The sequence below is a fragment of the Bufo gargarizans genome, chromosome 6 (assembly GCF_014858855.1).
Source record: "Bufo gargarizans isolate SCDJY-AF-19 chromosome 6, ASM1485885v1, whole genome shotgun sequence".
NCBI classification, from domain to species: Eukaryota; Metazoa; Chordata; class Amphibia; order Anura; family Bufonidae; genus Bufo; species Bufo gargarizans.
The window spans coordinates 285,529,271-285,548,670 of record NC_058085.1 but is presented as its reverse complement, the minus strand read 5'-3'; the positions used below and the strand labels follow the sequence as shown (position 1 = coordinate 285,548,670).

The window sequence follows — 19,400 nt, the reverse complement described above, 5'->3', positions numbered from 1 at the left end:
CCATCACTTTTGGGACTCCGTTCTCGATTTAAGTGCAGGTCCCAGCGGTGGGACCCGCACCTAACAGACAATGGGGGCATATCCTAGCGATATGCCCCCATTGTCTGAGATGGGAAAACCCCTTTAAGGGTTTGTTTAGGTTTGACAAGCCATATTGAGGGCACACTGCCTCCTGAACAGGGTCTAGCTGAGGGGAACATCCAGGTTACCCGCTATATTGATTTCTATTCAAATAGGAAAAGTTTGCTACTTCCTGCCTAAGGCTACTTTCACACTAGCGTTTTTATTGGATCCGGCAGAACAGGTGCAAGTCTTCCCATTATACCTTATCTCTGTGTAACCTCCAGTCCTGGTTTTGGCTCACAATCACTGACCAAACACTGTGTGACAGTGGCCTTAGTTTTCTAATCATGTACAAACCCTTTCACCTACCTACCTACCTATCCGTAACCTCTATAGCTATAACTGCCACTATGGAACAGAGGGGAATAAAGCTCCACTGACCCTGACCCATGATCACCGCCATAAATTAATGATTTTTCAGGTAACTTGTCACTATGTGGAGTCATAATGTGAGATTAGAGATGACACGTAGCCTTCTCTAATCCTTTGCAAAAGGCCTCATTCACATGACTGTATCCGGTTTGCGGTCTGCAAATCACAGATCCGCAAAATACAGATGTGGTCTGTGTGTTGGCCGCATCTTTTTTTGCTGCCCTATTGTCTTCAATGGGTCCGTGGTCTGCAATTGACAGCCAGGTATAGGACATGTTCTTTCTTCTTGCGGAACAGACATATGGATGCGGAAAGCACATGGACGATCTGTGTGCTTTCCGGATCCGTGTATCTGTTCCGCATCTGATGTAGGCCTATTGTGTATATATCTATCTGTATATATAAAGCTTAAAGGGGATTTTCCTGGACTTACATAATGATGACCTATCCAGCACCCCAACCAACCAGCTGTTAGAAGAGGCTGTGGCTCCTTCCTAGGCCTGTGATGTCGTGTCCATTGCTCACAAGGCCACTGCGCAGCACAGTCCCATTCAGGTGAATTGGACCGAGCTGCAATACCAAGCTCAGCCACTATATGATGTATAGCGCTGTGACTATACAGGGTCATCATGCTTATTGTGGTCCCTTCAAACAGCTCATCGATAGGGCTGCCGGGTATCAGACCCCCGCCAATAAGATAGAGATCGCCTATCCGAAGGACAGGCAGGTCACCAATATGTAAGTTTCAGAAACCACCCTTTAAAGGGGTTGTCCACTTTTTTTTTGTTTTTATCTGGCTCACAGTGGGGTATACGCACCCCTACCAATCTGCCACTTACCAGTCCCCACTGCTCTCCACTTTCTGGGCTTGGCACACATGCGGGAAATGGCAGGAGATACCAGCTCAGCCAATCACTGCCTGCAGTGGTGACCCACCTTTGCCAGCAACTGGCTGAGCGGACAATTCTACTGGGTCAAGCTGGGACCAGGAAGGGGAGAAGCAGTAATTGTCAGAAGAGCGGTGGCGGGGGGAGGACGGAGATTTTACTTTTTTTTTTTTTACCGATAATCAATATGTGATTGTAAAATACTTGGTGTTTCAATTCCTCATCATTTCAAGACTTCTGCTTGCAGTCAGTAAATGGAGCCATTTAAAAGGTTAAAAAACAACGCAAAGCTGATACTTCTCACAGTGGAGGGTTTGCTACAATTGTGAGACATCTAGCTAACTATATTCCTTTTCACAGCACTGACACATTGTAGCAGACCATCAAGACAGGAGCAGTAGAGGAGTTAGGTGGGGGGGAATGAGATGTTCCCATTCAATGGCAGCATGCAGAGATATGGAAAATAAAGAGGAACTGATACACAGGAAAGCATGTTATCATTACCAAAGAAGGCAAATATGTCAGTCCAGAGGTTCACAGCTGGCATGGGGGGGGGGGGGGGGGCATGTGCCTGGCACTAGGGGATAGATAGATGGATAGATAGAGATATGAGAGATAGATACGCGATGAAGGAAGAGCACATGACGCACACTTCCATATTGGGGGAATACCTGCGTAGTGGTGGAGGTGCTGCTGCAAATAACGTCCTGCCTGCGATGATGTGGACGCCCTGTAAGGATGGATCCGCTGGACCAGCCGCTCACCTCTGCTTCTCCTCTGTCTCTGACACTTCGTTCCCATTCACTCACCGCGCCCCTCCCCTCATCCCTGGCCGACATGGCATTGAGCCAATCAGCGGCGCCACTCAAACAGAACCTGCCGCCCTTCAGCCAATCAGGATCATTAACACGGCGAGCCCCTAACTGCATAGTGACATTTGGACCGTGTTGGATGCGGAGCGCTTCCAGCTCGAAGAGTGACGTCACCACGCCCCACCCATCGGCTAGAAATAGATGAAAGAGCAGCGAGGTCTGTGCAGGTGTGAGGGGCAGCAGTGGTTAGTCACGTGGCTAACGGCCAGGGCGCGGGAAGCGGTCCCTGTGTTTTTCTGAGGTAATTTCAGGAGGTTTTTGTAATGTATGGGTTAGGTAACAGACACAACTTATAAATACAGGAGGCCTCAATATCTGTGGCGGCCCTATGCGTTTTAAGTGGTTGGAGGTTAAAAAAGGTTGTACAGTATTAGATAAACAATGGAGACAAAGGGGCAGAGCTGCTATACGTCACACAACCTGTGGACAGGGGTGGCGCTGTTTTTATCTAATCCTGGACAACGCCTTAACGTTACAGGCAGACTGCAGTAGTTGGCACACCTCCTGGCATTCAACTCCTTGATGACCAGACATGAAAAGATCTTAAAGGGTTTCTGTCACCAGATTTAACCCTATTAAGCTAGCTAACATTAGCGATGTGCTAATATCAGCTAAACGTAACTACCTTATTCCTACTTTTATCTATGCCCCCGTTAACGCCAGAAATCTAACTTTTATAATATGCTAGTTAGCCTCTAGGAGCAGGGGGGGGGGGGGGCGTTGTTCCTGCTCAGAGGGGCTCTGTTCTCCCACCTTTGTCGTCTCCCTCCAAGTCCTGATTGACAGGGCCAGGCAGCGCTCGCATCTGTCTGCCAGCCCTGTGCTCTGGTGAAATCTCACGCCGCTCAGCATTTATCACAGGCGCGGTGAGGGAGAGACGCTCGCAGGCTGCCAGCCCTGTGCTCTGGTGAAATCTCGCGCCGTTCAGCATTCGGCGCAGGCTCGGTGAGGGAAAGATGCTCGCAGGCTGCCAGCTTCCTCACCGCGCCTGTGCCAAATACTGAACGGCGCCAGATTTCACCAGAGCACAGGGCTGGTAGACAGATGCGAGCGCTGCCTGGCCCTGTCAATCAGGACTTGGGGGGAGGCGACAAAGGTGGGAGAATGGGCCTCTTTGAGCAGGAACAACGCCCCCCCCCCTCGCTCCTAGAGGCTAATTAGCATATTATAAAAGTTATATTATAAAAGTTATAATAGATTTCTGGTGTAACGGGGGCATAGATAAAAGTAGGAATGGGCTAGTTAGGTTTAGCTGACATTAGCACATCGCTAATGTCGGCTAGCTTAATAGGGTTAAATCTGGTGACAGAATCCCTTTAAAGTTGTCGTGTCACTTCAGCAAATGGCATTTCTCATGTAGAGAAAGTTAATACAAGGCACTTACTAAGGCCTCTTTCACACTCGCGTTGTCCGGATCCGGCGTGTACTCCATTTGCCGGAATTACACGCCGGATCCGGAAAAACGACGTTTAGCTTTTTCTGAATGGTTACCATGGCTGCCAAGACGCTAAAGTCCTGGCAGCCATGGTAAAGTGTAGTGGGGAGCGGGGGAGCAGTATACTTACCGTCCGTGCGGCTCCCGGGGCGCTTCAGAGTGACGTCAGGGCGCCCCATGCGCATGGATGACGTGCCATGGTAACCATTCAGAAAAAGCTAAACGTCGGATCCGACAATGCGCCGAAACAACGTTTAGCTTAAGGCCGGATCCGGATTAATGCCTTTCAATGGGCATTAATTCTGGATCCGGCCTTGCGGCAAGTGTTCAGGATTTTTGGCCGGAGCAAAAAGCGCAGCATGCTGCGGTATTTTCTCCGGCCAAAAAACGTTCCGGTCCGGAACTGAAGACATCCTGATGCATCCTGAACGGATTTCTCTCCATTCAGAATGCATTAGGATAAAACTGATCAGGATTCTTCCGGCATAGAGCCCCGACGACGGAACTCTATGCCGGAAGAAAAGAACGCAAGGTGTGAAAGAGCCCTAATGTAATTGTCCATCGTTTCTATGGTTATGACCATCCTTAAATTCACCATCGGTGGCTATGCTTGCACATTATAGGAAAAAGTCCCAGGCTTTTTATCTATAGTGTTTTATTTTTGATGCTGTCCAAGTTTCACATTAAAGGGGTTCTCCAGGAATTAAGAAAATGAAAATATGTAAATTTTACTTTATTATAAATAAATTCCCAAATACCTTTCTTTTGTTATAATGGCTTGTTTTCTCTGGGGAGCAATCATTAGGAGAAATAAAATGGCTTCCATCCTATTAGTGCACACAAAACCTGTCTTAATCGCACAGGAGGACAAGTTACTTCAGAGCACTGAGGTAAATTGCTGCCTCATCCTCCTCTCTGCTCTGCTTGTCAGGGTTTATGATCCTGGATACAGTTTAATATGATCTTCAGCTTAATCTCTGTAGGAATGAAGTTCATGAGGAGACAGAGAGTAGGTGGGGATGTGGCTGTGTCCTGCTGTGTGATTAGGACAGGTTTTGAGTGTACTAGTAGGACTGCAGCCATTTTATTTCTCCTAATGATTGCTCCCCAGACAAAACGAGTCATTATAACTAATGAAAGATATTTGGGAATATATTTATAGTCAAGTAATATTTAGGAATTTTCATTTTCTTCATTCCCAGAGAACCCCTTTAAATAACCTATAAATAAATTGTTCAGGTTATTACAGTCCCATGGATACCTAACATAAGTATTTATTTTTTAGTTAAAATGTCTACAATAAAATGTATTTTACAGTAAATTATAGCAATATTTTTTGGAGGGGTTGTGATTTATTTATTTTTATCCCAATATATGATTACTTTATTTCACATTTATAGTATACTAGCAGAAGGACCCGGTTTCGCAAGGGTATATTTAATGTTTGTGTGTGTCGTTAAAAGATATCGACAGTATCCACTATAACAGTGACATCTACAGTAACCCGCCCCTTTAACAGTGACCTCCACAGCAGTCTGCCCCCTTAACAGTAACATACACAGTGCCCTCCCCTTTAACAGTGACCTCCACAGCGGCCGTCCCTCTATTAGTGACCTCCACAGTACCCAGTCTCGTTAACAATGATTTCCACAATAACCCGTCCCCTTAACAGTGACCTTCACAGAGCTCCGTTCCCTTAAAATGTGACCTCCACAGCACCCCACCCCTTGACATTGCCCTTCAAGGCGGACTGTCCCCTTTAACAGTGACCTCCACAGCGCCCGCCCCTTTAACAGTGACCTCCACAGCGCCCGCCCCTTTAACAGTGACCTCCACTGTACCCCATCACCTTAACAGTGATTTTCCCCTCCCCCATGACAGCACCTTAGCGAGATGGCTCCGCCCCCAGGACAGGAAACCTGCAGCATAAAAAGGTGGAGCCACTCTCCTACCTCAGTGAGGTTTCCTGTCGTGGTTGATTTACCTGCCTTAAGAGATTCCTCGCCAACAGGTGTAGGGTTGTAGGAAGAGGTGAATGTGGCAAGGATCGGAGTCCACAGTAGGCAGAAGGTGCCGGTCCCTCAGGCGATGAGGACCGCACCATAGTGGCGAGTGTGGCCAGAAGGCCCCAGTGCAGAGCGCAGACCAGCCAGGACACCACCAGACGCGATGTGATGGTGTCATTCAGGAAGTACATGCGTTCCACGGCCGTGCGCTTCCGGTCAGGTGACCGGAAGTTCGGCATCTTTAAAGGGTTTTTCAGGTATGGCAGCGTCCCGGACGTTCGGATCCTCTGCTACTGAATTCAGGGTGTCGGAAGGAGGTGATTGTGCAGAAGTACTGTCCCAAGTGGTGTCCGTGGCGTGTTGGGTCTGCAGGATACGGTGTAGCTCTCAGGTGAGAGGGGCACTCGGTGGCACATGGTAACTATTGCAATGTTTGGTTACATGCAGGTTTACCTACTATTATGGAAGAGGAAAGGAGGTCTGAAGGCGCAGACGTTGAGATCCTGCCGCCGGTATTGTGAGTTCTAATGTTTGGTCCTTAAAGGGTTATGGCTGTTTCCTTTAGATATGGGTATGTTTCCTTTTCTTAGACTGTGCCTAAGAAAGTGGTGGCCAAGAAAAAGAATAAGGAATGCCCTATCTGCAAATGCTCGCTGACATCTTCATACACTAAGAAGCTCTGTCAGCAGTGCATTGAGAAAACGGTGGCTGAAGAGACTCCGAGTCTTCTGAAAGATTTGAAATCTCTTATGTCCGAAGTTAGTGTCCCTGAAAGCCGGTAGGAAGAGAAGAGCGGTGAGGCAGGAGTTGGATGTGGAGTCAGAAGATAGCGAGTCTCATTCCGTGGATGAGGACTCTGATGATTCCTCCTCTTCAGAGGATGATGCAAGAGAAAGGAAGTTCCTATTTCCAGCGGAAGATACGGACAAATTACTAAGTTATTCGATCTACCCTGGAGTTAGAGGACACCAGGGAGGATAGATCAGTGGAAGATGCCGTATTTGAGAGTCTTAGGGAAAGAAAGCGTAGATGTTTCCCTGTTCATAGATCTATAGAGAAAGTATGGAAGAAGCCAGATAAGAGACTGTTCATTTCAAAAACCTTTAAACGGAAGTACCCCTTTGAGGAAGAGGCATCTAAGTCCTGGGATAAGGCCCCAAGACTTGATGTAGCCATTCCAAAAATTTCTAAGAGATCCTCCTTGCCTTTTGAGGATATGGTGTTTTTAAGGGACCCTTTAGATAAGAGGATAGATTCTTCTCTTAAAAATTCTTGGGAGTCTTCTGCGGCTGCATTCAGGCCTAGTATAGCTGCCACAGTAGTTGCGAGGTCTATGTATCTATGGTTAGATAGACTGGAGGGGCAGATCAGGGACAAATGTCCTAGAGAGCAGTTGTTAGCGTCCATACCCACTTTCCAAAAGGCCGCAGACTTTATTGCGGATGCCTCGGTGGACGCGGTGAGACTGGAAGTCAGAGCCGCATCCCTTTTAAAATTCTGCACGCCGAGCTTTGTGGCTTAAAAATTGGAAAGGGGGAGATATGCCGTCCAAACTGAGGCTATGTAGCATTCCCTGTGACGGCCAATTTCTTTTCGGGTCTGAACTAAACTTTGCTTGAAAAGGCTGCAGATAGAAAGAAAAAATTTCCCCAGGAGTCCTGCACACAGTTTAAGCAGTATAAACGGCCCTTTTGGAACCCGTCAAGATTTCAGAGTAAGAAGCAGACGGGAGATAGAGAACAGGGAGCAAGGATTAGATCTGGGAATAAGGGCTGTTCAGATCAGCCTCAGCCCGTACAGAAAAACAGGGAAAGCAATGATGCCATGATCCCAGTAGGAGGAAGAATACAATTCTTCCTTCCTGCTTGGGAAAAGATGGCAGGAAAATGGCTGGTAGGACTTCTGCGGGAGGGTCTAAAATTGGAATTCTTGAGATATCCCGCAGAAAGATTTGTGATCTCAAGATCTTCTCTCGCAATACTGCAAGAAATAAAAAATTAACAAACAAAAAGGTGTTAATTCCTGTCCCAGAGTTTGAGCTAGGGAGAGGTTTCTATTCTACTCTGTTCCTAGTGAAGAAACCAGATGGGTCATACCGGACGATAATAAATCTCAAACACCTAAACAAATTCCTGAGGGCCAGAAAATTCTAAATGGAAACTATCAGGTCAGCAATCTATCTTTTGTCTCCAGGATGCTATATGGCGTTTCTGGATTTAAAGGATGCCTACCATCATATCCCGATACATCCAGACCACCAGAGATTCCTTTGGGTGGCTGTAAAAACCGATTCCGGTGTTCTTCACCTTCAGTTCCAGGCACTTCCCTTTTGGCCTCTCTATGGCACCTCGGATCTTTGCCAAGGTAGTGGCGGAGATGGCTTCCTTCATCAGAAAGAACACCATGTTCATGCCTTACCTGGACGATTTTCTGGTGGTGGCCCAGTCTCGGGAGACGTGTGTCAGGGCGCTGAATCGGGTGATGGATGTTCTTCAGTCGCTAGGATGACTATTGAACTTCCAGAAGTCCAGGATGCAGCCATCAACAAGTCGGGTTTTCTTGGGCCTGGTATTGGAGGGGGGGAGAACTTTCCTCACAGCGGAGGGGGCTCATGTGGAGGATCAGATTTTTCAGGAAGAATGGTCCCAGGGTCAGAGACTTTTTTTATTCGAATCGGAAAGAGCTACGAGCGGTCTTACTAGCCTTGAGAGCAGCTCTACCAATGATCCAGAACAGGCATGTGAGAGTAATGTCTGACAATCGGGCGGTCATCTCATATCGCAATCATCAGGGAGGAACCAGGTCAGATTCCTTACGGAGAGAGACGGAATGGATTTTCGAGGAGATAGAAGGGAGAGTGCTACATCTCTCAGCCATTCACATAAGAGGGGTCGAGAATTCTCAAGCAGATTTCTTGAGTTGCCACAAGTTACTTCAGGGGGAATGGTCTCTGAATCCAGAGGTTTTCTCCCAGATAGTGGATTTATGGGGTCTTCCGTCAGTAGACATGTTTGCCACAAGGGAAAACGGGAAGGTAGAAAAGTTATAGGAGTACCCATCTGGAGTGGATGCCTTCTTCCAGAGATGGGACTTCCCTCTAGGTTATGACTTTCCCCCTCTACAGTTGATTCCGCTAGTGATAAGGAAGATCAGGTACGGGGAAGCAAGAGTGATCCTAATAGCGCCCTTCTGGCTGAAGAGGGCATGGTTTTCCCTTTTGAGAGCCATGTCAGTTTCGGACCCATGGATCCTGCCAGGGATTCCAAACCTGTTGTCGCAGAGTCCAGTGTTCCACCCGGAAGTAGAGTCTCTACACCTTTTCGGCGTGGAATTTGAAAGGTAATTTTTAGCCAGTCGGGGATTCTCAAAGGAAGTCATTTCCACTCTAATGAAAAGTAGGAAAGAGGTGACGAACGTTATCTATGCACGAGTCTAGAGAAAGTTCCTGTCCTTTATAGGCGTAGAAAGAGTTTCTTGGCCGTTAGAATTTTCGGTGGTTCAGGTGTTAGAATTCCTCCAGAGAGGGTTGTCCCTCGGGTTAGTAAAGAGTACACTGAAGGTGCAGGTGTCAGCATTATCGGTCTTAGGGAAAAGGAGTTTAGCCATGGACCCATGGGTCGTTAGGTTTTTTTTAAGGCAGTCGACAGAGTTACGCCGGTGAAGGGCTCTAGATTTCCTCCCTGGGATCTTAACTTAGTATTAAAGGCCTTAACCAAACATCCTTTTGAGCTGCTAGATTCTTGCTCTGTTAAATTGCTTACCCTTAAGCTAGTTTTGTTGGTAGCCTTAACGTCAGCCAAGAGGGTTGGGGAGATTCAGGCCCTCTCCATTAACCCCCCTTTTAGGTCTGTCAGAGAGGACAGGGTAGTACTGAGACCAGATCCCGGTTTTATGCCTAAAGTCCTTTCTAGGTCAAATAGGGCTCAGGAGGTAGTTCTTCCAGCTTTCTTTTCAGAACCAAAAGATGACAGAGAGAAGGAGCTGCATTCCCTTGATGTCAAGAGGTGTATTTAGTATCTAGAAGTAACTAAAGATTGGAGAAAATCTTCTGCCTTATTTGTACTATTCGGGGGGGTTAGGAAAGGTAATACGGCCTCTAAGGCGTCTATTGCCCACTGGATCAGAGAAGCTATATCCCTGGCGTATTCAGTGTCTGGTGTTTCTCCTCCTGTTTCTGTAAGGGCAAATGAACAGATTTGTCGGGCAGCCACCTGGTCTTCTCCGTCCACTTTCTATAAGCACTATAGGCTTCAGCTTGATTCTATTTCTGACAGTCTCTTTGGCACAAAGGTCTTGAGTACTGTCACCCACCCTGAGGATGATCTCTGAAATCTCTCTCTAAGGTGCTGTAGTGGGGGAGGGGAAAAATGATGATTACACTTACCGGTAATCGGATTTTCCTGACCCCACGACAGCACCTCTTTATTCCCTCCCTCTTGGTGTGGTGCTGTGTGTTCACAGGTGTCGCAAAAAAAAAGTATGTATAAGAGTTAAACTAACGTAAAGGGGAGTCCCTCTCGTGCTCTGGAAACTCACTGAGGTGGGAGAGTGGCTCCACCTTTTTATGCTGCAGGTTTCCTGTCCTGGGGGAGGAGCCATCTCTCTAAGGTGCTGTCATAGGGTCAGGAAAATTTGATTATCGGTAAGTGTAATCATTATTTTCCACAACATCCCGTCCCCTTAACAGTGGCTTCTACAGCAATCTGCCCCTTAACACTGACCTCCATAGCGAACACCGTCCCCTTAAAGGGGTTTTCTCAACACACATTTTTTTTACTTACCTGCTCCCGCCGCGCCGTCCACTTCCTGGATTCGGCACTCGGCAGGGGGCGGGCTCCATCTTGATTGATGTCTTCCCCCCAGCCGGGTCGCGCGCTGTACTGAACGCGCACGCCGAGTCCGCGCATGCGCCCTGGTGACTTCTTCCTGGCCAGTACACTATACTGGCCAGGAAGAAGTCAATAGGGCGCATGCGCGGACTCGGCGTGCGCGTTCAGTACAGCGCGCGGCCGGCCGGGAGAAGAAAAGAAGTCGTCTGCGCACGCGTGGCCACTGCGATTCCTGAGAAGAGTGGTGGCCGTAACCAGGGGAGACGGAAGACAACAGTCAGGTAAGTATAGGTTTATTTTTTTCTAAGAGGTGGGGATTTGTTAATGAAATATATTTAGAAAAATTATCACTATTAAATCATTAACAGATTTAACAGTGATCATTAAGATAATACCCCTTTAACTGTGACCTCCACAGCAGCCTGCCCCTAGGGTGGCCAGGGGTCAGGTTTTAGGCGGACAGTCTGGCTTTCAGACTCCCTGTCCTCCGTCCGGCACAGGGCCTGCACGGACACATGGATGTCCTTTTGAACAGCTCACTCTCAGACAACGGCACTGCGCTACGTGAGCTGCAGGGAGAAAGTCACCCTCCCACCCCTGCAGCTGACAAGTTGATTTTTACTTTCATTTTTTCAATTCCCATCGGCTGTGGAGTGAGGGCGGGCGTGGCCTGAGTCAGGGGCGTGGCTTAGTGGGACATGGGTGCTGGGTTTTTAAGTCCATCTTTTGAGGGTGGCCTGAATGGCCACCCTACCTGCCCCTGAACAGTGTCCTCCACAGCACTCCGCTACCTTAACAGTGTCACCCACAGTACCCTGCCCTTTAAAGCTGACCTACAGCAGTAAAGAAAAATGGCTGGGTTGTTATGGAAACCTGGTGTAAAAATGTATATCTGAAGACTAAGGGCCTTCGAGTTTTCATTGGCTGATAAGGGTCATGTGACCAGGCTTCTATTGGCTAATGCGTTTTTTGGGAATATCTCAGGAACGGTACGTGCTAGAGAGCTGGCCTAAAACCTCCCTGTACCTGTGTGCCAAATTTTGTGATTGTTAATGCGACTGCGGATTCCTTTTGCGGACATACATACATACATACATACATACATACATACACTCAGCTTTATATATTAGATTAGCATACTCCTGTACCACCCATAAATGACCCATTTTAGAAACTACACCACTCATGATTCAAAACTGATTTTAGAAACTTTGTTAACCCTTTAGGTGCTCTACAGGAATTAAAACAAAATAGAGGTAATATTTTAATTTAATAAAAAAAAAATCATATTCATTTTTCCTGTAAAACAGCAAACCTCAATATTTATTAGGCTACTTTCACACTAGCGTTTACATTTTCCTGTATTGAGATCCGCCATAGGATCTCAATACCAGAGAAAAACGCTTCCTTTTGTCTTAATTCAATACTGAACAGAATGGCATGCTCCAAAAAGCGTTTCGTCCCACTTGGTTGCGTTACCATACCAGTTTTCTTTTCGTCATGGGATGCGGAGCAAAACGGATCCTGCATGACCCACAATAGAAGTCAATGGGGACGGATTCGGTTTCTCAGACACAATAGAAAATGGATCTGTCCTTCATTGACTTTCAATGTTGTTCATGATGGATCCGTCTTAGCTATGTTAAAGATAATACAATCAGATCCATTCATAATGGATGCAGATGGTTGTATTATCAGCAGGATGGATTTGATTTAAATCACTAGTCAGTAAGGCTTGATTTAAATCATAGTTTTCTACATAAAGACTAATTCTTGCTGGTATAACTTATAATATGCAAGTAGATGAAGATTTTTAGAATGGCAACTTTTCATATTAGTTTGATTAGGTTAATTCTGCATTCATAGGTTTGTAGAAGTTAGGATCAACCCCTTAAGGACCGGGCCATTTTTCACATTAAGGACCGGACTGATTTTTGCAAATCTGACATTTGTCACTTTGTGTGGTAATAACTTTAAAACTTTTACTTTTCCAAGCCACTGTGAGACTGTTTTCTCGTCACATATTGTACTTCATGACACTGGTAAAATGGAGTAAAAAAAAAAATCATTTTCATTTATAAAAAAAAAAATACCAAATTTACCCAAAATTTGGAAAAATTTGCACATTTCCAAGTTTCAATTTCTCTACTTCTATAATACATAGTAATACATCCAAAAATAGTTATTAATTTACATTCCCAAAATGTCTACTTCATGTTTGGATCATTTTGGGAATGCCATTTTATTTTTTAGGGGACGTTACAAGGCTTAGAAGTTTAGAAGCAAATCTTGAAATCTTTACGAAAATTTCCAAAACCCACTTTTTAAGGACCAGTTCAGGTCTAAAGTCACTATGTGAGGCTTACATAATAGAAACCACCCAAAAATGACCCAGTTTTAGAATTTACACCCCTCAAGGTATTCAAAACTGATTTTACAAACTCTGTTAACCCTTTAGGTGTTACACAAGAATTAATGAAAAATGGAGATTAAATTTCAGAATTTCACTTTTTTTGGCATATTTTCCATTTTAGTCAATTTTTTCCAGTAACATAGCAAGGGTTACAGCCAAACTAAACTCTGTATCTATTGCCCTGATTCTGTAGTTTACAGAAACGCCCCATATGTGGCCGTAAACTGCTGTATGGGCACACTGCAGGGTTCAAAAGACAAGTACCGCCATATGACTTTTGGAGGGCAGATTTCGCTGGAATCATTTTCAGGTGCCATGTCACATTTGAAGACATCCTGAGGTACCCCCACAGTGGAAAACCCCAAGAAGTGACCCCATTTTGGAAACTACACCCCCCCCTCCCCAAGGAATTTTTCAAGGCATGTAGCGAGCACTTTGACCCAACAAGTGATTCATAGAATTTAGAAATATTTGGCTGTAAAAATGAAAATTTTTATTTTTTACAAAAAAATTCTCTTTAGGCCCACATTATTTATTTTCACAAGGAGTAACAGAGTAAATTGCACCCACAGTTTGTTACCCATTCTCTCCTGAATATGGCAACACTTCATGTGGCCGTAAACTGCTGTATGGGCACACTGTAAAGTTCAGTGTCTGATAAGCAACACCTGATGTATTCGGTATCCTACAAATTTTTTATATATATGACATAGTCGCCAAATATAGCAGCTAAAAGAAACAAGGGTCTCAAATCATATCAAAGAAATATGTTGTATAATATGTCATCACATTGCAGAGGCTCTGAGCTACCAGAACATACAAAGTTCTAGTCGCCTTTTGTAAAACACCCGTCAAGGTATTTATCTAGTGGTCTAATGAGAATTTTTAGCTTTATTATGGGTTTTATTAGAATGCCAATCCCAAGTTTTGCGGAGGGCAGTGTATGGTTGCAGTACCTGGTCTGACAGATCCACCCCTCTCATAAACTTATTATAGTCCTGGATGCACACAGGTTTGGGGACCGATTCTGTGGATCCACGAACTGGAACAGGGGTGGATCTGTCAGCATGTATGGTAGTAAGTACAAAGATGTCACGCTTGTCTTTGTACTTAACATGATGCTTGTTATCATTGCAAACTGCCCTGCTTTCCCTCACTTATTCTTTGGTCTATAACATTTTTAGGCAGATGTTTTTGGTTTCGTCTGATAGTTCCGCATGCAACAGTGTCTCTGGAAAACAGGCATTTCAGTAGTGGGACACTTGTGTAGAAGTTGTCAAGGTACAAGTTGTACCCTTGATCTAGCAGGGGGTGAATCAAGTCCCATACTATTTTTCTTGCTATTCCAAGGAGAGGGGAGCTCTCTGGGGGTTCAAGTTTTGAATCTTTTCCCTCGTAAACTCTCTAAATTTATGTGTATAGCCACTTTGGCTTTCACATAGTTTGTAGAGTTTGATGCCATATCTGCAGGGCCGTCTTTAATATTGATTGGAGCAGGGGGCAAAAATTTACTTGGGCCCCCTGGATCCCGCCTTCCCACACCTTGGCAGGCAATCACGCCCTCCACCACAATACACACACAAAAAATCCACACATGTGGTAGAGTACAGTGAATGACTGTAAATACTTCCAGTTCTGAAGACTCCAGCGGCTCAGGATCAGTGTTCTGGGCAGCTGGGCTCAGGCTGGAAGTGGGCACCGCTCTGCAGGAAGGAGACCGGGGCTCGGCTCACCCTAGTGTTACAGTGCACCCCACAGTATGCAGTATAGCACCTTATAGTATACAGCACCACACAGTATGCAGTATAGCACCCCACACTATACAGTACCCCACAGTATATAGTAGAGCAGTATACAGCACCCCACTGCATACAGCACCTCACTGCATACAGCACCCCAAACTATACATGATACATCCCCCCACACTATACAGTACAGCAGTATAGCACTCCACACTATACCGCCCCCACAGTATACAGTACAGCAGTATAGAACCCCACACTATACAGGGCCCCCCCCCCACACTATACAGGCCCCCCACACAGTATACAGCACCCCACTATACAGTAGTTCACAGTATATTAACATAACAGCCCCTGTCACCTTTTTCTGATGTAATCTTCACACAAAAAAGCTCCACAGTTAACTTCTGCAACACTCCTGGTAGGATCATAGCCATGTGACCAGTAATTGCTAGGTTACTGGTAACATGGTGATGTCATCTAAGGTCTTAGATCACAACTTTAACACAGTACGATGCCTGGACTCATTGCCGGCAGGCATGGCATGGCAGCACCCCCTGTGTAGCTGACAGCTTGACACCCGGGGCAGTAGCTAGCAGGGCTCAAGAGGCAGCTGCCTTGGGCCCCCCAGGAGCAACTGGGCCCGGGGCAGCTGCCCCTTTTGCCCCTTGGTATAGACGGCCCTGCATATCTGGCCTGTTTGTTGGGCAGTTATTTTTTTTTTTCACAGGTCTAACTTTCACTCTGCCTCCGATCACTTCTCTGACTGAAATGAGAGGATCGAAGGTCAGAGATAGCGTTCTGTACATAACTCGTTGTGATTGGTCTGTTCCTGACTGTGGACCAATCACAATGAATTATGTACAGAAAGCTATTTCTCATCTCCGATCCTCACATTTCAGCGACAGCCGGATGCCAGAAGAGGAGGAGATGTGTGCGCGAGATCGCTTGTTGGGACAAGATGATGTGTGGCGGTGATCTGCGACCGGGACCACTGCTGATCGGTCCCTGGCTGTCAAGGGGGAGCTGTTCGGTCCCCGACACAGAAAGATAATTTGCGCTTCAGGTGCGGGATCTCGGCAGGGGAGCATTTAAATGAATGCCGTGCATGTACGGCGTTCTGGCACAATTTTCCCCACCGTACATGCATGGCGTTCTGCGCTAAGGGATTAAGGTATTTTTCTCAACTCTGTTATAATGTGAAGACGAGGCATGCAATGTTTGCTGTGAAGAAGAGGCATGCAAAAGTAAACCAAGCATCTGTACTAATATCTTGTAGGCAGAGAAACTGCCCAATAATCTTACAAAAACCTCTGGTAGAGCATGACATTGTGAATAGATTAATGGAATTTATTTACCAAAAAAGAGATATAGATCAGATACAGATATAGATCAGATACAGATATAGCTCAGATACAGATATAGCTCAGAACTTACCCTGTGTATCTGCAATGTGACAGGAAGCTCTGCCTGTGTGAGCTAGGAGATGATAATGTACAAAGCAGCGTGAGGGGAAGGTCAGATTGTAAACTCCCACAAATATTCATGAGGCAGAGCTCAGGCATCATTGTTATACTCCCCTTCAGCATGTAAACACAGCAATAACAGAACCATAATAAGGTGTAAGTATGGGTTTTTCTCTTAAAGGGAGTCTTTCACCTATATTGACCGTTATAGAACACTAACACCATTATCAGTATTATAGTCCCCATATGTGAATTCTACTTACTGTTTAGCTGGCCGTCGCTTATTTTCTTCAAATAACACTTTTATTAAATATGCAAATTAGGTCTGAAGGTGCCCAGGGGCGACGTTCAAGCAGCCGGTGTCCAGGCCTCTCGTCGCTATTCATCTGAAACCCCTCCCGTTTCACCACTCTAGCCCGCCCTGGGTTCTTCGGATTACCTCCTCCCTTCAGTGTGAAATGCCGTGCCTGCGCCATGCTTCCGAATCACCGTGCCTGCGCACAGCATTAGCCATTATGGGCATAGGTATCCGAGCGCTTATTGCGCGTGCGCCAGCCCCAACATCCCAATCTAGCCGGCAGAAGTAGACGCCGGCTAGATTGGGATTTTGGGGCCGGCGCATGCGCAATAAACTCTCGGATGCCGATGCCCATAATAGGTAATGCTGTGCGCAGGCACGGTGATTCGGATGCATGGCGCAGGTGCGGCATTTCACAAGGAGGGAGGAGGTAATCAGAAGAACCTAGGGCGGGCTAGGGTTGGGCTATAATAAAATATTCAGACAATAACGATATTAGGAAATTTATCGTGATAACGATATATATCGCGATAAATACCCGTTTAAAAGAAAAAAACACAAGGAGACGTTGCACTGTATGGGGGGGCCACAAGGAGACGTTGCACTGTATGGGGGGGCCACAAGGAGACGTTGCACTGTATGGGGGGGCCACAAGGAGACGTTGCTCTGTATGGGGGCCACATGGAGACGTTATAATAAAGTCTTGTGGCCACAGGCCACCATACATACAATAATACTTTACGATTTACTTTTGCCGCGGCTGCCTCGCTTGTGTGCTCCATTTCTGACATGAGAAATGCGGAGATTTGAATATGGGAGCAAGGAGGAGGGAGAGCCGGGGACGGCCCACTGCGGGAAGTAATATGTTTCTAATTTTTTGTCCTCAGAGCACACGAGCGAGGCAACCGCAGGAAAAGTCTCTCCGGAGACACCCTACTCACACAGAGTTCGCCACATACAATAGAACCGACACGGGTGGGTGACGTCAGATGGTGGGTGGAGTCTGGAAACTTGAATAAGGGAGGCAGAGCAAGAAGGAGCCAGGAGCGAGTGGAAGTAATGTGTTTGTACTAAGCGCTGTGCAAGGGCGGGCAGACGCAGATTTAGAAGCGGTCAGCGCACATGACTGCTTCGATGACGTCACAAAATACCGCCGTAATTAGGAAACAGCGATATCACCATATCGCCGTTTTTTAATACTGCGGTATATCGTGAACACTGGTATATCGCCCAACCCTAGGGCGGCCAGAGTGGTGAAAGGGGAGGGGTTTCAGATGAATAGCGACGAGGGGCCTGGGCACCGGCCGCTTGAACGTCGCCCCTGGGCACCTTCAGACCTAATTTGCATATTGAATAAAAGTGTTATTTGAAGAAAATAAGAGACGTCCAACTAAATAGTAAATAGAATTCACATATGGGGACTATAATGCTGATAATGGTGTTAGTGTTCTATAACGGTCAGTATAGGTGAGAGACTCCCTTTAAGAAATCAAGCTTAACCAATGTATATGTAAGTCCTGATGAGTTTTTTTATAAGGTTTTAATTTTTTTTTCCCCATAACTCGGATAACCCATGTAACTGAAACTACAGCTACATTTTAAAGGAAGGTTTATAATAAGATGAGTAGTATATACATATAGCATACATATATAGATATAATGTCCTTCTTTTGCACTTATCTATATACAAAGGATAAAAAACATAATACCTGACTACATCCAGGATGAAGGTACTTACATCACTGATGGAGTTCACATCATCTGACAGCGAACATCACCTTGGAAGCGAAATGCAGTCTGTCAGGAAAACACAGATTAGGTCCCTACACGAGGCGTCCCCCTGTAGGATGAGCTTCTGACTTCTTTCCTGAAGGGTTACAGCTTTATACCGATTAAACTAAAAGCTCCATTCCCTAGTGGAACTTAGCCAGCGCATTCGCTCTATAATTGTCACTGTGTACGTGTTGTTCATCTGCTCTCACCCCAGACCTTGGAGCGGCCAGTTCCCAGGTCCGCAGCAAGTCAGAATCCCAAAACAACCTTAATAAAATATGTAGACAAAGCCTTACTCCCTGCACCTGCATTCACAGGTCTTAAAATGAAATTTAAATGAAGAGATACAAAATGTAATTCAAATGATCAGAAATTTCATCTTGATCAGTACACTGTAGAACCCCAAAAAGTTACCCCATTTTGGAAACTAAATCCTTCAAGAAATTCACCTAGTGGTATAGTGATAGGCTTGACCCCACAGGTATTTTATGGAGTTTTTTAAAGTTGCGAGATGAAATTAAAAAGTACATTGTATTTCAGTTATATGTAGTTTTAGCTTAAAGGGGTTGTCCTAAGGATAGATCGTCAATATCAGATTGGTGGGGGCTAACTCTTGGCAACCCTGCCATTCAGCTGTTTGAAGAGAAGGCAGAGCGCCTTTCTTTTCAAGTGTAAAGGAAGGAGTCGTCTAATAGAAGTGAATGGGAGGCTAACTTGTAATTAGCTATGCTCTCCACTATGGTTACATTGGTGAGCAGGTGAACAATGAAGAGAAGGCAGTGCTCGTATGAGCACTACTTTCTCTTCAAACAGCTGATCGGCGGGGGTGCCTGGAATAAAACCCTCGCCAATCTGGTATTGATGACTAGAGATGAGCGACTGTCCGCTTATGAAATTTGTTCACACTTCATTTGTTGGTTAAAGGTGAATTGCGTTATAGATTCCATTACCACGGGCCATAATGCAATTCTATGATGGAATGCATAACGGAATGCCTTTAAAGGCATTCCGTTTTTCATTCCGTCATAATGGAAGTCTATGGGCTGCAAAACGAATCCGTCCTGTTTCCATTATGCAGGGGATGACTTTGCAGCATACAGTGCAAAGTGAAAAATTGCACGTTTTACACAGATATGGCATTTCAGTGCCATCTGAGACTCATAGCACACTTCTTATTAATAGGC

The 19,400-nt window shown here is 45.7% G+C and overlaps 1 protein-coding gene across 2 annotated transcripts in view; it reads right to left on the bottom strand.

Annotated features, from left to right (window-relative positions):
* The window catches only part of SLCO4A1 (solute carrier organic anion transporter family member 4A1), a 137,245-nt gene that overhangs the window by 76,498 nt on the left and 41,347 nt on the right, over window positions 1-19,400 (bottom strand). Inside the window, exon 1 of one of the 2 annotated variants that reach the window (XM_044298291.1) lies at window positions 2,054-2,275. The exons of the other annotated variant lie outside the window; for it this stretch is intronic. Coding sequence (XP_044154226.1) covers window positions 2,054-2,183 — 130 coding nt within the window. The 5' untranslated portion in view covers window positions 2,184-2,275. Of the gene's footprint in view, window positions 1-2,053; window positions 2,276-19,400 lie in introns of those variants that run through there. 2 annotated transcript variants of the gene reach the window in all.